Source organism: Schistocerca serialis, chromosome 3, assembly GCF_023864345.2.
Source record: "Schistocerca serialis cubense isolate TAMUIC-IGC-003099 chromosome 3, iqSchSeri2.2, whole genome shotgun sequence".
NCBI lineage: Eukaryota > Metazoa > Arthropoda > Insecta > Orthoptera > Acrididae > Schistocerca > Schistocerca serialis.
In genome coordinates, this window is record NC_064640.1 from 833377168 (window position 1) to 833399338 (window position 22171).

General features: G+C 43.7%; 1 protein-coding gene across 5 annotated transcripts in view; it reads right to left on the bottom strand.

Moving 5' to 3' along the window:
- The window catches only part of LOC126470826 (heat shock 70 kDa protein 14-like), a 605676-nt gene that overhangs the window by 428633 nt on the left and 154872 nt on the right, over positions 1 to 22171 (bottom strand). Inside the window, exon 6 of one of the 5 annotated variants that reach the window (XM_050098837.1) lies at positions 7820 to 8078. The exons of the other annotated variants lie outside the window; for them this stretch is intronic. Within the exon in view, the coding sequence (XP_049954794.1) occupies positions 7820 to 8078 (259 nt within the window). The remainder of the gene's footprint in view (positions 1 to 7819; positions 8079 to 22171) is intronic. 5 annotated transcript variants of the gene reach the window in all.

Below are 22171 nucleotides of genomic sequence, written 5' to 3' on the forward strand. Positions count from 1 at the left end.
TAAAAGATCTTTCTTACATTATGTCATAAGAGAAACAGGACATCAGAGGACACATCAAGAGCATCTGAAGTTCGTGAACCATACTAAAAAGCATAGTTTGACTTAAAGCGCACATTCGCATGTCCAGATTCCCAATGATGTAGGCCTCAACCTCATATTAAGCTTTTCAGTGTGGTTTTCAGGATGCAAATTTTCTTGGAGTACCGGTACTGTATTATCTCATGTTTGGATCTTTATTATGGCATAATTCTGTACGTGCTAGAAGATGGAATCGTGCACTTGAAATGCAGTGAACAGTTGAAACTAGCCAATGGAGTGGAATTAAACACTGTGTGTCAAATAAATTTACTGCCTCAGCAGGAAAGCTTAATAAAAGCCAAATTTCTTTAGAAAACCGACAAAAATAACTACACTGTTCTGCAAGGTGATTAATGCTTGACTGTCAGAAAGGTGGAAATAAAATAAATTCTGATACTAGTAACACATTTTAGCCCACCATAATTATGTGAATGTATTTTAATTCACTTGATAGCTCCCAACCACAGAAATCCGTCTAGTTTTCATTTGACGTGAGAGCAGTAAACGAAGAGGAAACACAAAAATCACTAAACGTAAACACGTGTCACGTGGAGACCCTCCACTATAGCTCAGACTGCTCTGCACACATATATATATATATAAAAAAAAAAAAAAAAATAAATTTCAAAAAAGTTCATTTTGTAGCACACATCTTTCTGAAGAGTCTGATACATAAAACATATATCTGAGAGGAAATGTAAGAGATGTTATTTGGTCTTAAGTGTGCCGAAGTGCAGTGCCACGCCTCTTCAAACAACATTCTTATACCACACATCACTGTATTTCACTCTGTGTAACTCAAAGGTGTATATTTTGTAACGAATCCCATCAAACTATTTCAGGACTGTGGAAATTAAAATTCCTGTAGTGTCTCTCCTTCTCCCAGTCAGCCGGTTTGACATTCTGCCCCTCTTATTTTTAAAAAACACGCAATTAATACTGGATGGGATTATTTGTAACCAGGAGAACAAGAACTCTTCACAAAATCAGGACTCTTTATTACCTATTAGCTAATAACTTGCTCTTCTGTGTGACATAAAATTAAATATAGGATACCTAAAACCAGTAAAGACAAGAGACATGCAAGACAGTACACATTTCTTCAATCCTTAGGTCCTAGTGATTTTTCTCTCTAATCTTGCTACAGCTTTACATGGTGTGCTTTCCCTTCTGCGAAAGAGCTATTACCTCATCAAAGTTTGTCAAACATTTTGCTACATGATAAATCGAAATGTCATCTAATACTGAAAAAGCTGTTAATACAAATAGCACCCAAGAATGGTGTGGTTTCTCAATCTAACTACATCTATTTTGTCACTGTTTCCTGGATAAAACGAAACAGGCCATTCCAATACTGCAGCAATTGTAACACACACCAAATAAGGAAGACTGTTTTGGCAATAATGATCATTTTTATATTACAGCAATATAATTCATGAAGTAGCAACACAAAATATCTATTTTCCTACTACAATCAAATAGCTTTATGTTAGGAACTAGTTTCAAATTTCATTCATATGCTCCAGTTTCATGCACGAGAATAAAATTTTTGTATGAATTTGGAATCGTCATATTCTTCCATAATTTGTGTGATGTCCCCATTTCTTCTCCTTCCTCGTACTAACAATCAATCTTGTCATCACTAACTCTGTAACTATTCCTACTACTGTCAAAACTCATTCTCCGTTTAACTTTACTAACCCTGCCACAATCACTGGTTTAGTTATCCAACGATTATTCTCCGGTTAGGTGTTAGTATGTGTTCGTACAATGCATTTTCCGCACTACTCCCAGAATGGAACTTAAGCAGCTGCTAGCTCGTGACTACAACTGGCCCTGTCTAATGTAGCGATGTGGCCAAAAATTTGCCGTCAAAATTCACTTTCTTGGATACACCGAGAAGATAATACATAATCTTTCTTACCTGTTATTCCTGTTAGTCATTTATTTCAACTCTGGTAATCTGAATCTATGGATTTTGCTAGTAATTATAACAACGCTGAACATTTGCAAACCAAATCAACCACATAAACAAGCAGCAGTTGGCATTCACCGGTTCGGCTTTATTCCGCTCAGCTCGTATAGCCCCGTCCCGTTTTGTCTGGAGGAAAGTTCATGTCTAGATGTGATGAGGATTCCCCTGGCAGAGATATCACGTACACTATGCACGCATTCGAAAATCAACTTAGAATGTGTTCAAAAATGTCCAAAAACCAGCAGAGGTGCATTTCAAAATCATATGAACAATCGACAGACCGACGTGCGCTGGATGCTAGGTGCTTTGTAAAAGAAGGTTTTTTCCCCCTGAAGAATATGAATCTGCCCTCTCCCCCCGCAATTGTTGCCTGGTTCAGATACAACTGTTTGCCGCCCCCCCCTCCACTAGATCCAGGACTGCTGCGCACCCGTGAATGTGGCAGCTTGGGCGCGCCAGTAAAATTTTTCCAGGTACCCCATGTGGCTGGTTGCTGCTACTGCTGCTTGCACAGCCAACAGCCACATTCCTGTAGCCAGAAGCGGGAGAAGGTATTACTCGTACGCGTGTGCATGAGCCCGCTTGTAACTGCTTAAATGAATCTAATTTAAACAGTTGTGACGTCACACTCATCGCAGGCAATTCGTTGTTATGAAGCATTGCATAGTCTTCCTACAGCCTTTAACACATTTTGCTGTTGACAGACGCTTGTACGTGCACTGTGTTATTTTATATGGCGCATTTCGTTTGCAATTTAAGTTTTATTTTCATTTTTTTCTCTCGTTCATGTTTTAATGCTGCAGTATTATTCTGGAGTAGCGGGATACAGTAATATCCTTTGTTAGAGTATTGGTTCTTACCAGTCAAAGTTACACAAATTTAACTGGAAACTAAAACAACGAAAAATTTCCAGAATTCTAAAAAATTCCCTGGTTTTTCCTGGTTTTCTCCTGGATGAACAAATTCCCGGGTTTTTCCCAGATCTCCCGGTTGTCCCGGGTCGTATACACCATATCTTACGGATTGGGGAAAACAGCAACAGTATAGAAGATGCCAACATAAAATATGTTTAAGATCAGGTCAACTGCTTTTGGAATGGCAAGGGAGTGACAGACTGTCTGTCAATGCCAGTGTCAGCTTCTGACATGAAGAACCACTTTCAGGATTAAAAATTTGTGAAAAGTGGACTCTATAAATGACAACTGATGAATTGTGCATTACCAAATGTGCTCCACATCATTGCCCTGGAAGAAGATGGCAAGCAGATATTTTGCCTGCTTAAAGGCAAAATTCATGGAAATCCCTGGAAATTTAATTACTGTGTAATTCTTCCTTTGAATCACATTGATATGAAATGAGACCTTGTGCTTGCAGTTTAGTATGGAATCAAAGTGACAACTGATGCAATAGCACTCATTGTCCTCCTCAAAAACCACAAAGAAAGGAAAAGGAAGATAATAGATTGCAATGTACCGTTCATTGTAATTAGAGAGAGAGAACACAAGCACAGATATAATCAAAATGAGGAAGGAAATAGGACAAGCTTTTCTGTAACGAACAATCCCAGCAAATGCTATATCTATTTCAGAGGGGGAGAGAGAGGGACTATGACAACCCTAAATGTGGATGGCTCGATGTCGATTTGAATTCTGGTCCTTCTGAATATGAATCCAGTGTGCTAACTACAGTGTTCCCTGGTGCAGGGTGGAGTGGCTACGAGCCAGCAAGGTGCAAACAGGCGACGGAGGCGAGGTGGGAGCCCAAGAGGTTCCAGGGAAAGGCAGCTGCAAATCTAACAAGTTCTTACATTGAGGCATCTCAGCTGCTCGATAGACTATCAGTGGCCAGCTGGCCACTGAATTCCACTGTGCTGGCTGCTCACATTCCACACAATACTGATGCGGCTTTTGCCCCGAGCGTTTGCAGCATGTTCTTGACGATGCTGTGTGGCCCCGGCTGACACTCAGCTGAGTCACAGTAGGGGATGCCTACCATGTGAAGATGCCTAGTGTGGATACCTGCTGCACTCTGAGCAGTGGTCAGCCATGCTACTGGAGATAACCTGGTGTAGTCCACTGCAAATTGGGACTAATTGTGGGGAGGGACTTAGTGTATAGAGCTGTTGTCCATCTGTGGCCTCAAACCAGTGACTTTTTATTGGCAGGTCCACGTGGTATCCTCATTTGGCAAAACCCTGTCGCCCCAATTTGGCTGCAAGACTAAGAATAAATCCATTACAAGAATTACTTGTACTTATTGTCAATAGCAGTGCACCATTCATTCATGCATATGCAGCACTATCAGTCACGTATCCAAAAAATCCACTGCCACTGTCAGTTTGGACAACTGCCTTGCCCTTTGCTGCATTAGTATATGCAGTACTGCTGAGTTCACTGTTTCAACAAGCTAACCTACATCAAAACACTGCACTGGCCTTGTTGAATTATTACAGTGACAACATCCCGTGCTCGCCTGCTTTCATAGCTGTGGCCATGCACTGCTCAGATTTACTATAATATGGCCATACATAAGAGTTGAGATAAACATAGGTATTTAAAAAAAAAAAAAAAAAAAAAAAAAAATCCAACCCAGTGGGTCAAATTTAGTTTTTGTGGGTTTTATTGTTTTTTCTATTTTTCACATTGACGATAGTTCAATTAAAATTCCTATTATTAACTTATTCAAAATGTAACCAATTCTTACAATTACTTTATTAGGCCCCTTTTCTTGCCCTGCTAGCACTGCATCCATTGAGAGGATCTTCTCCACCTACTGGCTTGTTTGGTCAAAATTAAGAAATAATTTAGGAGAGAAAGGACCTGACAAATTAGTGAAGATCTAAAAACATTCTGCATGCTTCAAAAAGAATGTACTTTACATTAATTATTAAAGTTTTTTTTCTGGTAGTGTACATGTTATTTATCTGTGTCTCTTATATTGCAAGAAACGTTAAATACAATATTAATTAAAAAATTCTTCTGATATTAAATAGTTGCCTTTACTACATACGATGGCTTTTTTGAATTTGAGTAAGGCTAACTATATTGTGTTATACTACTTTACAAGCACCCCCCACCCCCCCCCCTTACACACACACACACACACACACACACACACACACACACACGAACAAGACGCACCATTTTCATATCACACTACTTGTTTGTACAAATTACAAATAAATTTTATACCCAAAACAACTAGCAAGTTGCTGACGTGTTAGATACGGCATCAAATCTTTCTTACTAAGCTGCTTATTGCTATTTGCTTAGAAGTCTTCTTTTTGCACTTGTTTTCACTTCTGGCAATTTAAACCTTCATGGCTTGTCCCAGTGCTTCCTTTTTTCTTAATCCTAAATTTACACCTACTCTGCATTCACACTACAAAGTTATACTCTCACTCTCTCTTATGCTCTATGGATCCAGTCTACTAAAACCTGGAGTATTGGTGGTTTATGCTGATGACTGGCTCTCCACCTCAAAAGAATAAAAGCTACACGCACCAGAGTCAGAGCCACTGTGGCACTTGGTACTGCAGCACTCACAATCATTGTCATATGTCGTCATCCTTCTCTGAAATGCTCTACGTGTTGCATTAAGTGCTTGGCTGAAATGACCCCTTCCTGCACAGCAATAAATCATTCCAGGGAATGGATTAGGTCAGGTTCTAGAGTTTGATTAACAAATTTTACATTCTGCATTGGTAACAACTCTAAAGGCACATGCGGCAATTACAACTTTGTCTGTGAGATGTTCAATTGCACAATTCTTGTAATTGTGGCTAGTAGATGGAAGGTTCACCCTATGTCGCATGTAGTAACATTTACTAATAACCTACTTACCTTTTTAAAGTTCAATCCGTCTGGCCTCCATGAGCTTCCCCTGACTTCTATGTATTCCAAAGGCTCGATACGTGCTCACAAATCTTCTGCACTGAGGAAACTTTATAATCTTCTCACACCATGATGAGCTGCTATGCAATTACAAGAGGTGGTTTGCTAGCCTCAGAGCATACAGTGGAGCTGATCATAAAAGGTTTGGTGGCTAACACTATTTCCGCATGATTGACTGCTTCACAGGTTTTCATCTAGAATGACTGAGCATACTGACACATCACACAACCATAATCAACTTGAGATCACGCAAAATGCACTATAAAAAAAAAAAGAGCTCTTAAGTTCTGCCTACTTCCCATATTCTGTGACCAACATATCTAAAAATACTGAGCGCTTCCACAGTTCACTCATTTTGCTTTCTTACATACAGCAGCACAGCTTGCGACAGACTAATCGGAGCTGAAAATCTTGACAATTGAACTGAAGCAGCTAAGACATATGAACTAATATTCTCATTTATTTGCCTTGCACTTGCTGCTGGTATACACTAGACAGCAATACTCATGGTAAATAAAAGAAGAAGTGAAGATTAGGGTCTTATAGCCCACCAATGACAAGGAAGTGAGAGTACGAGCTCAGTGTATGCAGGTATCGGGAACGAAATAGCCCACATCCTTTTCAGGGGAACCGTTCTGGCATTTGCCTACATTTATTTGGAGAAATCACAGAAGTTTAAATTTCACACTGTGTCCCGGATGGTTCAGTGGTTACTGCACCTGTCTAGTATGCAGGAGAGCCCAGATTTGAGTCTCGGTCCAGTACATTCTCGCTCATCGCCACCAATTCCACTTAACGTCCTGCGGCAGCTGACAGCAGTTATCCCCCTTCAATTTACACATAATTTTTCATAGCTGCAGATTCTGCACCGTGGTGTCTGTTCTTTTAGGCAAACATTATGCATTCACATATTTTGAGAATTTACACACACACACACACACACACACACACACACACACACACACACACACAGTGTTTCCTAACAGGAAACATAGGTAAGTGAAAAGAACTGGAGAATAATGTAAAATCATCATCACCACCACCACCACCACCACCACCACCACCACCTTGCATCTGTGACATACAATGAAGAGCCAAAGAAACTAGTACACTTGCCTAATATTGTGTGGAATGTATGGTTCATCCATAAAGGAGACCAAGTATAGAATACTAGTACAACCCATTCTTGAGTACTGCTCGAGTGTTTGGGATCCCCACCAGGTTGCATAAAAGGAAGCATCGAAGCAATTCACAGGCAGGCTGCTTGGTTTGTTACCAGTAGGTTCGATCAACAAATGATTATTACTAAGGTGCTTCGTGAACTGAAATGGAAATCCCTGGAGGGAAGACCACATTCTTTTTGTGAAATACTATTGAGAAAAGTCAAAGAATCAGCATTTGCTGCTGACTGAAGAATGATTCTGCTGCCATCAATGTAGTACATTTTGCTTAAGGACCATGACAATAAGATAAGAGATAGTACAGTTCATATGGAGGCACGTAGACAGTTGCTTTTTCCCTTGCTCTATTTGCAAGTGGACAGGAAAGGAAATGATTAGTGTTGGTACAAGGTACCTTCTGTCATGCACCACAAGATGGCTTGCCGAGTACGTATGTAGACATAGAGCTTGAAAATTCAACTGCCTTGAATCACTGACACAGAAGAGCAATACAGTATAATAAAAGAAAATAAAAATTAGAAATAGAACATGAGCATTATCACAAGAAGAAACACCTGACTCAGAATTGTTACACAGTGCAAAACGGAATGGTAAAAGGCAGGGTTGGGGGCACGGAAGGGTATGAGGGATTGGGGAAGGGATGGAGAAAGGGTGATGTTGTAAAATGGTAGTAACTCTACCAGATGACTCACCTTGTTTATGTCTCTGCTATCGATACCTGCTTGGCTCAGTGCTTCTTCTATGGGGGCAGTGCACATTTTCACAGCTGCACTAATCAAATTTTCAAATCGTGCTCTCGTCACATTGTAGCTGAAGTCTGTTCCTTCGCACAGAGACTCAATAAAACAATGAGCTGTACTCATTGTGGACAAAATGTGTTTGCACTGCTCTGCAGCATTGTACAATTTAGCCATAGCACGCTGACTATCATTTGGATCCAGCTTCCATTTTCTGCAATAAGAAGAAAGTATTATGTTTAAATGGCCCACACATATTGAATAATGGTATCACTAGTCAGTGTTCCTTCTTTTATTAAAAAATTGGAAAGCGAACAGTTAAGGTTGTTATAGTAGTTTTTCACCACAACAACTGCTCAGTTTTTGATGTGTTCCAATAAGAAACTCTATAGTAGAATTAAGGGAACTGATAATTACATATCAAAAAGATAGATTACTACTCACCACATATGGGAGGTGCTTGGTGGCAAACAGGCACACTGGAAGAAGACTGTTTGACACTGTAAGCTAAAATACTAAGTCCTTTGTCAGATGTAGACAATCTCTCTCTCTCTCTCTCTCTCTCTCTCTCTCTCTCTCTCCTCCCCGCCCCCCTCCATCTACACACTATGGCCCAATGTCTCCACTGTTTAAAAATACACACATTTAGACTGTATCTCTTAATACATGGTGTTCTGCATTTATTGTAGCACCACAAAAGGCAGAGATGACAAAAAGGGGGAAAAAAAATGAAAGGGCAAAACTTAATTGTGTGCTGGTTCACAGCCACCATAAGAGGCTCATACCAATTGATAAGACCCAATGATTTAACAGGATATTTAAGGTACCTAGATTAAAAGACAGCCAAGTCCATGGACTTCCAAGCAGCATTAAAGCTTCCATAAAATGAGTACACGTTGTTAAGTAAAACGCAATAATATCCTTCAAAATCAATGATGAGTCTATTCAAAAATAACACCAAAATTGCATTTCAATGCAAAACACCCAGCTTCAGAGACGATCGCTTCAAAAACTAGCCAACAAACTGTAAAGTTCTTACAAGTCCGTTATACAGGAGACCACGTTCATATAAGCAGACACCTGACTGCACATGAGCATGGAAGACAGTGTTGTTCGGAAGTGGATTTTCTTTAGTTTTGAGTCTAAATATCCTGATATCTGTGACCTGATTTTATATAGGTTACAAACAAATATTCTGTTATGGAATATCATTCATATAAGTGATAAAAACATTCTCTTCCCTGGAAACGGTGGGGGGGGGGGGGGGGGGGGGGGAGGCAGGCGATAGTATATAGAACACTTGTGAGACCCATTATTGAGTACTGCTAGAGTGTTTGGGATCCACATCAGGATGGATTAAAGGAAGACATCAAAGCAATTCAAAAGCGTGTCGGTAGATTTGTTACCAGTAGGTTCAATCAACATGAAAGTATTGCAGAGATACTTCGTGAACCCACACGGTAATCCCCGGAGGAAAGCTGGCATTCTTTTCCCGAAACACTACTGAGAGAACTTAGAGAATCAGCATCTGCAGCCAACTGCAGAACAATTCTACTGCCACCAACATAGCATCACATATGGACTGCACAGACAATGTAAAAGAAATTAGGACTCGTATGGTAGCATATGAACAGTCATTTTCCCCTCACTCTGTTTGCAAGTGGAACAGGAAAGCAAATGACTAACATTCGTACAAGTTACCCTCTGTCAGGCACCATTAGGTGGCCTGCAGAGTATGTATGTAGATGCAGAACAGAGGAGGTTGCAAGGTATTATGTTATTTCTTTCTCAGTACAGGAAATTTTAAAGACCAACATAATTTTTTTAATTTTCGTTTCTTCTAAAAATACCACGCAATGCCTGCTCCTAGCAGCTGACTATCTGAGCAATTTAGACAGAAGTCTGGCACTGAACATAATGTCCTGGCTTTGAAGGTGTCTTTCCTGTGGTGTTACCACACCATTGGCATTTGTAGCACCACATTAGATTGGGTACCTAAAGTTTTACTTTTAGTATAATAAATAAAACCTTGATGAGTTCTAGGATAGCCAACTGAATGTTACGATGAAGGCAACAGTTCTCTACAGTTCACCATTCACTTACATCATCAAATTCCTCTCTTCTGTTATGCTTCCGATTCCCCACTACTTTTTCAGTTCAGCAGTGTCAATGTCCATGACGTCCCTACAACTTACAAGGCCTTATGGTAGCTGAGGGTATCGTGTTTTTCTACTCCACAACAAAGACATTCTGACAAGATTGTGCCTTTCAACAATGATCAAAGTTCAATTTCCTGGTGCAGTTCCAGAGGGTTTTGGTGACTGCTAATGACCCACCCATAACGTGGAGATATTTCTTTCGTCTTAGTTGGGATCCACATGCATTCCCACAAACAGCTTGGGTTCTGTAAAGTCCACCCAGATAGAGAGCACTGACTGCCTATGTAGGTGTTATCAAACTACGGTGTGGCAGGTTCACCTGAGGTTACCACTAACGACCATTTCGCCTCAATGGTCATCCATCCCATCAGCACACATCTATAAAGTCTTTTCTTCTTCTTCTTTTTTTTTTTAGAGAGAGGGAGGACATTATGTTTCAATTGTCATAGCCATGTAGTGTACCAATTAAGTGAACCTGGCACAAATAATGCTGGGCAAGCCAGTAATCAACAGACTGCACAAAGAGTGGCCTAGTTGGTTGGTTTAAAAGAGTGAGGAAGGGACCAAACTATGAGGTCATCGGTCCACTGTTCCAAAGGAAACAATGCCACAAGGGTGAGAGTAAGACAATGAGACAAGACCAAACAGAATGAAAGGAAAAATGACAACGACTGAAGGTCAACACACTTAAATGGACAAAAGGGGACAAGAAAACCACAAAGACGCAAAAAACAGGTAGAAGATCTTAAATCAAAAAAGCACGTTACCATGGCTGGCTGACAATGAGGATAAAAAGGAAAAGCCAGCCACTCTGCAACACATTAAAACCCCCACCCTGAAAGCACGAGGGTGGAGGACACACAGGGATGAAGGACATGTGCTAAAACTTGGAGAAAATGATAAAACACACCCTCAAGAATAAAATGTAAAACTAAAGCTGCTGTTGAGGCATTATTGCCCAACACTGAAGGTAGGGTGCTGGGAAGGTTAAAAGTCCGCTGCAGAGCGGCGGAAAGTGAGCAGTCCGGCAAGAGATGGACGACTGTCATTTGTGAGCCACAGTGACACTGAGGTGGGTCATCACGAAGGAGGAGGTAACCATGAGACAGCCACGTATGGCCAATGCGGAGCCGACAGAGAAACACAGAGTCCCTGTGAGAGGCACGCACAGAAGTCTTCCACACATTCGTAGTTTCCTTAAGGGCACGCAGAGGCACGCACAGAGGTCTTACACACATTCGTAGTTTCCTCAAGGGCACGCAGCTTGCTGTGCGTACTGAGGTTATGTCATTCTGTCTCCCAAAGCCACAAAACCTTGCGGCGTAATACTGAGCTCAGGTCAGTTTCAGAGAAGCCGATCTCCATAAGCGGTTTCTGCATAGCCCGTTTAGCCAACCTGTCGGCAAATTCATTGCCTGGGATTCCTACTTTACCTGGGGTCCGGACAAACACCACTGAATGACTGGACCATTCCAGGGCATAGACGGACTCCTGGATGGTCGCTACCAAAGGATGATGAGGGTAGCACTGGTCAGTAGCTTGTAGACTGCTCAAGGAATCAGTACACAGGATAAATGACTCACTTGGGCATGAGTGGATGTGCTCAAGAGCACGAGATATGGCCGCCAGCTCTGCAGTGAAAACACTGCAGCCATCACGCAAGGAATGCTGCTCTATATGTCCTCCGTGACCATAGGCAAAGCCAACATGACCATTAGCCATCGAGCCATCGGTGTAAACCACTTCGTGGCCCCGGTACATGACGAGAATCGAAGCTGCAGCCTAGATGTACACGACTGAGGTGTTCGTGAATGAACCTCAAGTGTAGGTGGTGAAGGTAACAACTGAAGTTCAGACAGAAGGGTTTGAACACGAACTGCAAGTGTAAGCCCTGACCTGGGCTGCCGATGCAGGAGATGAACCGCCACGGGCAGGAAAAGGAGACCGAAATTCAGATGCGCAAGAGAACTACAAACGTATGCAATGTAACTGGAGAGCAACTGTGCACGCCTAACCTGCAATGGAGGGACTCCGGCCTCCACCAGGACACTATTCACCAGACTCGTCCTAAAAGTGTCTGTCACTAGGCAAACGCCACAGTGGTGCACTGGGTCGAGCAAACGCAATGCTGAGGGTGCAGCCGAACCATAAACCAGACTCCCTTACTCAAGGCGGGATTGAACAAGGGCTCTGTAGAGCTGCAGTAGCGTACAGCGATCTGCACCCCAATTGGTGTTGCTCAGGCAGCGAAGGGCATTGAGGTGCTGCCAGCATTTCTGCTTAAGGTGACTGAGTTGAGAAAGCCACGTCAATCGGGCGTCAAAAAACAGTTCTAAGAATCGATATGTCTCCACTACAGTGAGTGGATCGACATTAAGGTGAAGTTCTGGTTCCAGATGAACAATACAACACCAACAGAAGTGCATTATACACGACTTTGCGGCCGAAAAATGGAAACCGTGGGCTAGAGCCCATGACTGCGCCTTGTGGATGGCACCCTGTAGGCACCACTCAGCAACACCAATACTGGTGGAACAGTGTGAAATTCAGAAGTCGTCTGCATACAGAGACAGTGGGACGGATGGCCCTACAGCTGCTGCTACACCATTAGCGGCCACTAAAGATAGAGATACACTCAATACGGAGCCCTGCGGGACCCCTCTCTCCTGGAAATGGGGCGAACTATGGGAGGCATCAACCTGGACACGGAAAGTATGAAGTGTCAGGAAATTTTGGATAAAAAAACAGGAGTGGGCCTCTGAGACCACACTTGTATAATGTGGCAAGGATATGATGTTGCCAGGTGGTGTCATATGCTTTTTGTAAATCAAACAAGATGGCACCTAGGTGTATGCATCTGGAAAAGGCTGTTCGGATGGCAGACTCTTGGGACACAAGATTATCAGTGTTAGAGCAACCCTGGCGGAAGCCGCCCTGGCATGGAGTCAGTAGACCACGTGACTCCAGGAGCCAACACAACCACAGACACACCATACACTCCAGGAGCTTACAAAGAACATTGGTGAGGCTGATGGTCCGATAGCTATCCACTTCAGGCGGGTTTTTACCAAGTTTAAGCATCGGAATGATGGTGCTCTCCCACCACTGGGATGGAAAGACGAGACGCACCAGATCCGATTGAAGATGACAAGGAGATGTCACTTGTAGTCAGATGAGAGATGTTTAATCATCTGACCATGGATTTGATCTGGCCCAGGAGCTGTGTCAGGGCAATGTGCAAGGGCACTGAGGAGCTCCCACTATGTAAATGGGGCGTTATAGGGTTCACTGTGGGGTGTAGCGAACGAGAGGGCTTTCCTTTCCATCCACCGTTTAAGGGTGCAAAAGCGGGGGGGGGGGGGGGGGGGGGTTAGATCACCGAAGCAGAGCCTCAAGCATAGTGCTCAGCAATCGCGTTAGCGCCGGTTGACAACACACCATTGATGTTAATGCCAGGGACACCTGTTGGGATCTGGTACAAAAAAGACGTCTGATCTTCGTCCAGACTTGGGAAAGTGACGTACGGCATTCAATGGATGAGACTTATCTCTCCCAACACTCCTCCATCCATAATTTGATAATCTGGCGAACGCCGACAAGGAGCCGCTTAAAGGCTATGAGGTGATCCAGGGAAGGGTGCCACTTATGCTGCTGTAGAGCTCGCTGATGCTCCTTAATTGCCTCAGTGACTTCTGTCAACCACCTAGGGGGCATCTAAAAGAGCGAGGGATTGCATTTTCCTCTGCATTAACGACTGTTGTGGTCTCCTGCTCAACCATCACACCCATGTTACCCTGTGGGGGAGAGTCAATGGTGCCCACAGAGGTGAAAGTTTCCCAGTCCACCTTGTTTAAAAACCCATCTGGATAAGTGACCGTTGGCCTGATGCCAGGGCAGTGACAGGAAGATGGGGAAGTGGTCACAACTGCACAGGTCGTCATGTGCTCTCCAGTGGATAGATGGGAGACGTCCTGGGCTGCAAATGGATAAATCAATGGCTGAGTAACTACCATGAGCCACAATAAAATGTGTGGTGGCCCCAGTATTTACGAGGAAGAGGTCGAACTGAGACAGTAAAGCTTCGACATCACTGCCTTGGCCACTAAGCACGGTGCCACCCCACAAGGGGTTATGGGTGTTAAAATATCCATAAAGTAGGAAAGGTTTAGGGAGTTGATTAATCAGTGCAGCTAATACATTCAGGGGTATTGCACCATGTGGAGGAAGATATACATTGCAGACAGTTATTTCCTGTGTCGCCCTTATGCTGACAGCCTACCGAGTTTAGGACATAAATGCAAACTCCAGCTGACACATTATTATAGTTGCTACGGTTCCTGTAATATCCCTTATAGCCATGGAGGGATGGGGTCCGCACTGCCGGGAACCAGGTGTCCTGGAGTGCAATGCAGATAGCAGGTGTCAAGCTTAACAGTTGCCGTAGCTCAGCCAGGCAGTGGAAAAAGTCACCGTGATTCCACTGAAGGATGACATCATGAGACTGGGAAATCAGTACCCAGAACAATCACCTCTGGCCGTTATAATGGCCTTGATATGCCTGGGCATTAAGTCAAACAGAGCTTGGATGGCATGTACAGGTACAGCTGCCAATGCAGCTTCAACACAATACCACAGTTCATCAAGAGTAGTGACTGGTGTATTGTGACGAGCCAGTTGCTTGGCCACCATTGACCAGACGTTTTCAATTGATGAGAGATCTGGAGAATGTGCTGGCCAGGGCAGCAGTCGAACATTTTCTGTATCCAGAAAGGCCTGTACAGGACCTGTAACATGCGGTTGCGCATTATCCTGCTGATATGTAGGGTTTTGCAGGGATCGAATGAAGGGTAGAGCCATGGGTCGTAACACATCTGAGATGTAACGTCCACTGTTCAAAGTGCCGTCAATGTGAACAAGGTGTGACCGAGACGTGTAACCGATGGCAGCCCATACCATCACGCCGGGTGATACGCCAGTATAGCAATGACGAATACACGCTTCCAATGTGCTTTCAGCGTGATGTCGCCAAACACGGATGCGACCATCATGATGCTGTAAACAGAACCTGAATTCATCCGATAAAATGATGTTTTGCGATTCGTGCACCAAGGTTTGTCGTTGAGTACACATTCGCAGGCGCTCCAGTCTGTGATGCAGCGTCAAGGGTAACCGCAGTCATGGTCTCCGAGCTGATAGTCCATGCTGCTGCAAACGTCGAAGTGTTCATGCAGATGGTGGTTGTCTTGCAAACGTCCCCATCCGTTGACTCAGGGATCGAGACATGGCTGCATGATCCGTTACTGCCATGCGGATAAGATGCCTGTCTTCTCGATTGCTAGTGATACGAGGCCACTGGGATCCAGCATGGCGTTCCGTATTACACTCCTGAACCCACCGATTCCATATTCTGCTAACAGTCATTGGATCTCGACCAACGCGAGCAGCAATGTAGTAATACGATAAACTGCAAGCGCGATAGGCTACAATCCGACCTTTATCAAAGTCGGAAAAGTGATGGTACGCATTTCTCCTCCTTACACGAGGCATCACAACAACGTTTCACCAGGCAACGCCGGTCTACTGCTGTTTGTGTATGAGAAATTGGTTGGAAACTTTCCTCATGTCAGCACGTTGTAGGTGTCACCACCGGCGCCAACCTTGTGTGAATGCTCTGAAAAGCTTATCATTTGCATATCACAGCACCTTCTTCCTGTCAGTTGAATTTCGGGTCTGTAGTACGTCATCTTCGTGGTGTAGCAATTTTTATGGCCAATAGTGTAGGTCCTCAGCAGATGCGAGCATCTCCACCTCATCCCCAGATGCAGACCTTATAGGTAGCGGTGGTGTGGGTGCCACCACAATTTCCTTGGTCATAGAGGTCTTCTTTGTGGACTTTCCTCTCTGCTCCTTGGGTCTCTCTGGCTGAGAGGGTTTCACTAATTCAGTCTCTGGGACTCAGGATGATTGTGAAACCCTACAACCAGCTACTTTTGGGCACTTCGGCCACTGGCGGCATCATCTTTCCCACTAGCAGAAAGCTGCGAAGGGAGTGACCCAAGGGATCCCTTCCTGGCGAGAGGAGCCGAAGAAGACTTACACTTCTCCAGCTGAGAAGTGGGGCTGGTGTCCCCGATGGTTGGTGGGGCAGTGCTCCCGAGGTAGGCGATGCGGGAGCAACAGGAGGGAATTGCCGCCCCCCCCCCCCCCCCCCCCCACCATCAAGGGGGCAGGTGTAGCCTTCTGGCTCCAAGAGTTGAGTGGAATTCGTGGAACTGATGGAGCTACAACTGTTTTCATAGCGGCAGCGTGTGAGGTGGTCATAGCCACAGGATGTAGGCGCTCATATTTTCTCTTAGCCTCAGTCCAGGTCAGTCAGTCCAGGGTCTTGTATTCCATAATTTTCCTCTCTTTCTGTAAAATCCTGCAGTCTGGCAAGCAAGGTGAATGATGCTCACCCCAGTTGACACAGATGGGAGGCTGGGCACATGGAGTATTGGGATGTGATGGACATCCATAATCTCAACATGTGACGTTGGAAGTAGAGCGGGAAGACATATGGCCAAACTTCCAGCACTTAAAGCACCGCATCGGGACAGGGATAGAGGGCTTTACATCACAGCGGTAGACCACCACCTTGACCTTCTCAGGCAATGTATCACCCTCGAAGGCCAAGATGAAGGCACCGGTGGCAACCTGATTATCCCTCAGACGCCGGAGGACATGCCGGACGAAATGTACACCTTGCTGCTCTAAATTGGCACACAGCTCATCTTCAGACAGTAAAAGAAGGCCTCTGTGGAATATAGTACCCTGCACTATATTTAAGCTCTTATGTGGTGTGATGATAACAGAAACATCCCCCAACTTTTTACAAGTGAGTAAAGCCCATGGCTAGGCAGAGGATGCTATTTTTATCAAGACTGACCCAGAACGCATTTTGGACAAGCCCTCCACCTCCCTAAACTTGTCCTGTAAATTCTCTACAAAAAACTGTGACTTCATTGAAACAAAGGAGTCCCCATCAGCTCTCGTACGTACGAGGTACCGGGGTGAATAAGGTTCGCTGCCATCCTTAGCCTGGCGTTCCCCCATGGTGTGGCCTGGGAGGGGAATGATTTAGGGTCAGAATTTCTTGCATTGTACTGAGACGTGGAACTCTTAGAGACTGCTGGTGGCTGATCACCGCCAAGTGATGATGTGGTACGCTTCATTGCGCATAATCTGCCCCGATGCCACCCACTCTGACCAGGGGGCCTCCCCACGGGCGCCACCCAGCCACAGCAAAGGCCACCTGGCACGATGGCCATTGCCAGGAGTCCTGATGCCCCAGAGTGACAGGCATATCCTTGGCATATGTTGGGAGTTAACAGCGCAGGCATCAGCAGAGCCGTCCCCGTTTTGTCAGGGGGCTACAACCAACAGGGTAAATGGCGGCCCCACCACAATGGACTGGCTGCCATGCTGGATACGAGGTGCAAAGAAGTCCATGGTCATCGTTGGTGCAGAAAGCGACACTGCACAGTGCATGGTGGAAAACACATCCAGGAAGGTTCCTTGTCCAAGAGATGGAGGATGAGCTGGACTACAATGCGACGGCGAGGAAGTGGGCTTAAGATCTCTATAGACAATGGACAGGATAAACCGTGTAAGGCGCCCTTCCCCAATTGGCTCACTCTTTGGGAAAATTTTGAAAAATGGAGGTCAAACCCCACAGGGGAACACCCCATAGAGGCCGAAACGTATGAGACTCATTTTTGTCACCTCTTAGGACAGACAGGAATACCTCGGGCCTATTGTAATCCCTGGACCCGCAGGGGGGAGTGTGTGTAGTGATCGGCCGTATACGGTAGGTCGATTAGAGCGCTAACTATCACTAGTAGCTGTTGTAACGTTCATACTGTAAGCAAAGACACATTTTTATCATAGCAATTCATCAACACATTTCTTTATTCGTTTGAATTTTTTAAGTGATTGAATGACGACGGAATAAGAGAGATAAAAATTGGAAGTGTAAAACTATGTGAAATGGTGTGATTTACATTTAATATTTTAAAAATTACGTTCAAATCCTCTGCTTGTAACTTCTTGTTATGCATATTAGAGTGCACAAGTAAAGGTGGCTGTCAGCAACAAATAAGACAAAGTAGATGAGTGTAGGCTTTCACAGGACACGAACGGGGGAAACTGGAGGACACTTCAGATTTGCATGTTCAAGATGATACATGTAAATAAAGTACAGCTATTAAGAAATGGAAAATGAGACTAAAATCATAAAATATGGATTTATGTGAGGATTAATGGTGTGAGTGGTCACGAAAACATATCTGTTATACAATAGAGAGACTTTCATTGACAAAGAAATCATGTGATCACAAGGTGTGTAAAGATACTACTAAAGTGCATTGCTATAAATTAACATTATATGCAGCAAGACTATTTTCTAATACTCTTAATATGCTCCTTGTTATTATTATGTATAAAACATTAACTCTAGCAGCTTACTCATGCAGAAATAATATATGAAAAGGAAGATTTGTTACATACATTAAGACAGAACACAAGTTCAAAAACATTAAGGCAAGTAGTTTTTGAAGTGATCAGCATACAGAGAAGTGTATCTGTGAATTATATAGATACCCACAAGGAAATTTTAAACTACACTCCTGGAAATGGAAAAAAGAACACATTGACACCGGTGTGTCAGACCCACCATACTTGCTCCGGACACTGCGAGAGGGCTGTACAAGCAATGATCACACGCACGGCACAGCGGACACACCAGGAACCGCGGTGTTGGCCGTCGAATGGCGCTAGCTGCGCAGCATTTGTGCATCGCCGCCGTCAGTGTCAGCCAGTTTGACGTGGCATACGGAGCTCCATCGCAGTCTTTAACACTGGTAGCATGCCGCGACAGCATGGACGTGAACCGTATGTGCAGTTGACGGACTTTGAGCGAGGGCGTATAGTGGGCATGCGGGAGGCCGGGTGGACGTACCGCCGAATTGCTCAACACATGGGGCGTGAGGTCTCCACCGTACATCGATGTTGTCGCCAGTGGTCGGCGGAAGGTGCACGTGCCCGTCGACCTGGGACCGGACCGCAGCGACGCACGGATGCACGCCAAGACCGTAGGATCCTACGCAGTGCCGTAGGGGACCGCACCGCCACTGCCCAGCAAATTAGGGACACTGTTGCTCCTGGGGTATCGGCGAGGACCATTCGCAACCGTCTCCATGAAGCTGGGCTACGGTCCCGCACACCGTTAGGCCGTCTTCCGCTCACGCCCCAACATCGTGCAGCCCGCCTCCAGTGGTGTCGCGACAGGCGTGAATGGAGGGACGAATGGAGACGTGTCGTCTTCAGCGATGAGAGTCGCTTCTGCCTTGGTGCCAATGATGGTCGTATGCGTGTTTGGCGCCGTGCAGGTGAGCGCCACAATCAGGACTGCATACGACCGAGGCACACAGGGCCAACACCCGGCATCATGGTGTGGGGAGCGATCTCCTACACTGGCCGTACACCACTGGTGATCGTCGAGGGGACACTGAATAGCGCACGGTACATCCAAACCGTCATCGAACCCATCGTTCTACCATTCCTAGACCGGCAAGGGAACTTGCTGTTCCAACAGGACAATGCACGTCCGCATGTATCCCGTGCCACCCAACGTGCTCTAGAAGGTGTAAGTCAACTACCCTGGCCAGCAAGATCTCCGGATCTGTCCCCCATTGAGCATGTTTGGGACTGGATGAAGCGTCGTCTCACGCGGTCTGCACGTCCAGCACGAACGCTGGTCCAACTGAGGCGCCAGGTGGAAATGGCGTGGCAAGCCGTTACACAGGACTACATCCAGCATCTCTACGATCGTCTCCATGGGAGAATAGCAGCCTGCATTGCTGCGAAAGGTGGATATACACTGTACTAGTGCCGACATTGTGCATGCTATGTTGCCTGTGTCTATGTGCCTGTGGTTCTGTCAGTGTGATCATGTGATGTATCTGACCCCAGGAATGTGTCAATAAAGTTTCCCCTTCCTGGGACAATGAATTCACGGTGTTCTTATTTCAATTTCCAGGAGTGTATTTATAAGGAATCTGGATTCCTTACTGTGCTATCTGTCAGGCAGCAGCAAGCAGTTAATGGTCTGTGGTGACTTCAATGCACATTTTCTAAAGGATCCTGATAGGAAAAATAGGGAACTTTATTTGGATCACACAATTTGATTCCAGTAATTAACTTTCCAACACAGATGGATAAAGACTGTAGGACCCTAATTGGTTTTAAAGCTGGAAGCCAGAAAAATACCGTTTACCCAGTAACAAATGCTCTCTCTGAACATGATGCACTGTTTGTTAGGATAAATTACCTAGTGCCTTACAGTATGGATACACTTAAGTGGAAATCAGAATAATTAATGCCTCCACAACAGATGTTTTTAAGAACAGCTTACAAGAGATAACCCGAGATGAAATTTATGCTGAACCAAATGCTAAATTAAATTTTATCTATTCCATGATAAATTCATTTAATTATTTGAAAATACCTTTCCATATGTGCTAATTAGAAAGAATATTAAATGGCCATATGAAAACCATGGATCACTACAGCGATTAAAATATCATCTTCAAGGAAAAGGAAAATGTACCTATTAGCAAGAACAAGTATTGATCCAGCTGTAGTTGCACACAACAAAACTACTCAAAATTACTAAGAAAAATTATTAAAAATTCAAGAAACCTTCACATCACGTCAGAAATCAGTAATTCTGACAACAGACTTGGGGCTTTATGGAATGCAGTGAAACGAGAGATAGGACAACGAGGCACAGGATATCACCACTACTGAACTGAATGGCAGTGATGTAATGATGAGTCACAGGTAGTAAGTACATTTAATAATTGGTAGAAAGTATAGGGACAAACAGTTAAAGGGGAAAATCACAGCAGTGTGTTGAAACTCTCATAAAATTCAATCATATGAATGTATTACCACCTTCTCCTTCTGAAATTCAGAAAATTATCCATACTCTTGAAAATAAAAGCTCATCTGGTTTAGATAGTGTTTCCAATACAATATTATAAAGTTTTGTTCCAATATAAAAAGCTTGGTCTTATCTGAAATATGTGATGTATCACTAACATAACTCATTTTTCCAAAGAGACTGAAATATTCTGTTGTCAAACCTCTCTTTAAGAAAGGTGATAAAAAGAGATGTCAGTTCAATAACTACTGACCAGCTTCACTGCTGACACCATTTTCCAAAATGTTTGAGAAAGTGATGTATTCTAGAATATTATCTCACCTTAGCAGCACTGATATCCTCAACGAACCACAGTTTGGGTTTCAGAAGAGTTGCTCTACTGAGAATGTCATTTACATATTCCCTTGCCAAATTTTACGAGCACTAAATAATAAAATAGGTCCGTCTGGTATTTTCTGCAACTTATCTAAGGCATCTGATTATGTGAATCGCAGCATTCTCTTAGATAAATTGAAGTTTGGTGGGATTGATGGTATAACCAACCAATCAATGCCATAGCTACACAAAAGACTGCAGAAGTTGTACTTTGTAAGTCTAGCAATATATTCCAGGGATTTAATTTTGAAACTCTTAAAACAGCTTAGTTCAGCTGCATTTGCACTTAGAATCATTGTAAACCTTGGGGAGACAAATCAGTAAGGTGACATATTTTGCATACTTTAATTCAATAATGTCATATGGAATAATGTCCTAGGGTAACTCATCTTTCTTTTGTAAGTCTTCGTTGCTCAAAAATGTGGGGCCAGAATATTACGTAATGTTCACTCATGATCATTTTGAAGACATTTGTTTAACTCTAGCAATACCAACACATTTTTCCTGACAGTTGCCCTAAAAAAATTTTTAAACAGAAATATTCATTATTTGTTCTTTACTTGCATCAACAACATACTTTTTAAATACATACTAATATGTAAGTAGGGTCCAGAACCTGAAAACATCTTTTACCAAACTCTTAGTAATATCAACGCACTTTCAGTAATGTGGGCTATCAATGAGTGCTACTTTAAGCACGCCATAAAAATAATTTAAGAAATGGAAATTTCATCAAGATTTTTATTTACAACATACTACTTAAATAGTTACTGATGTGCAAGTATGGACCTA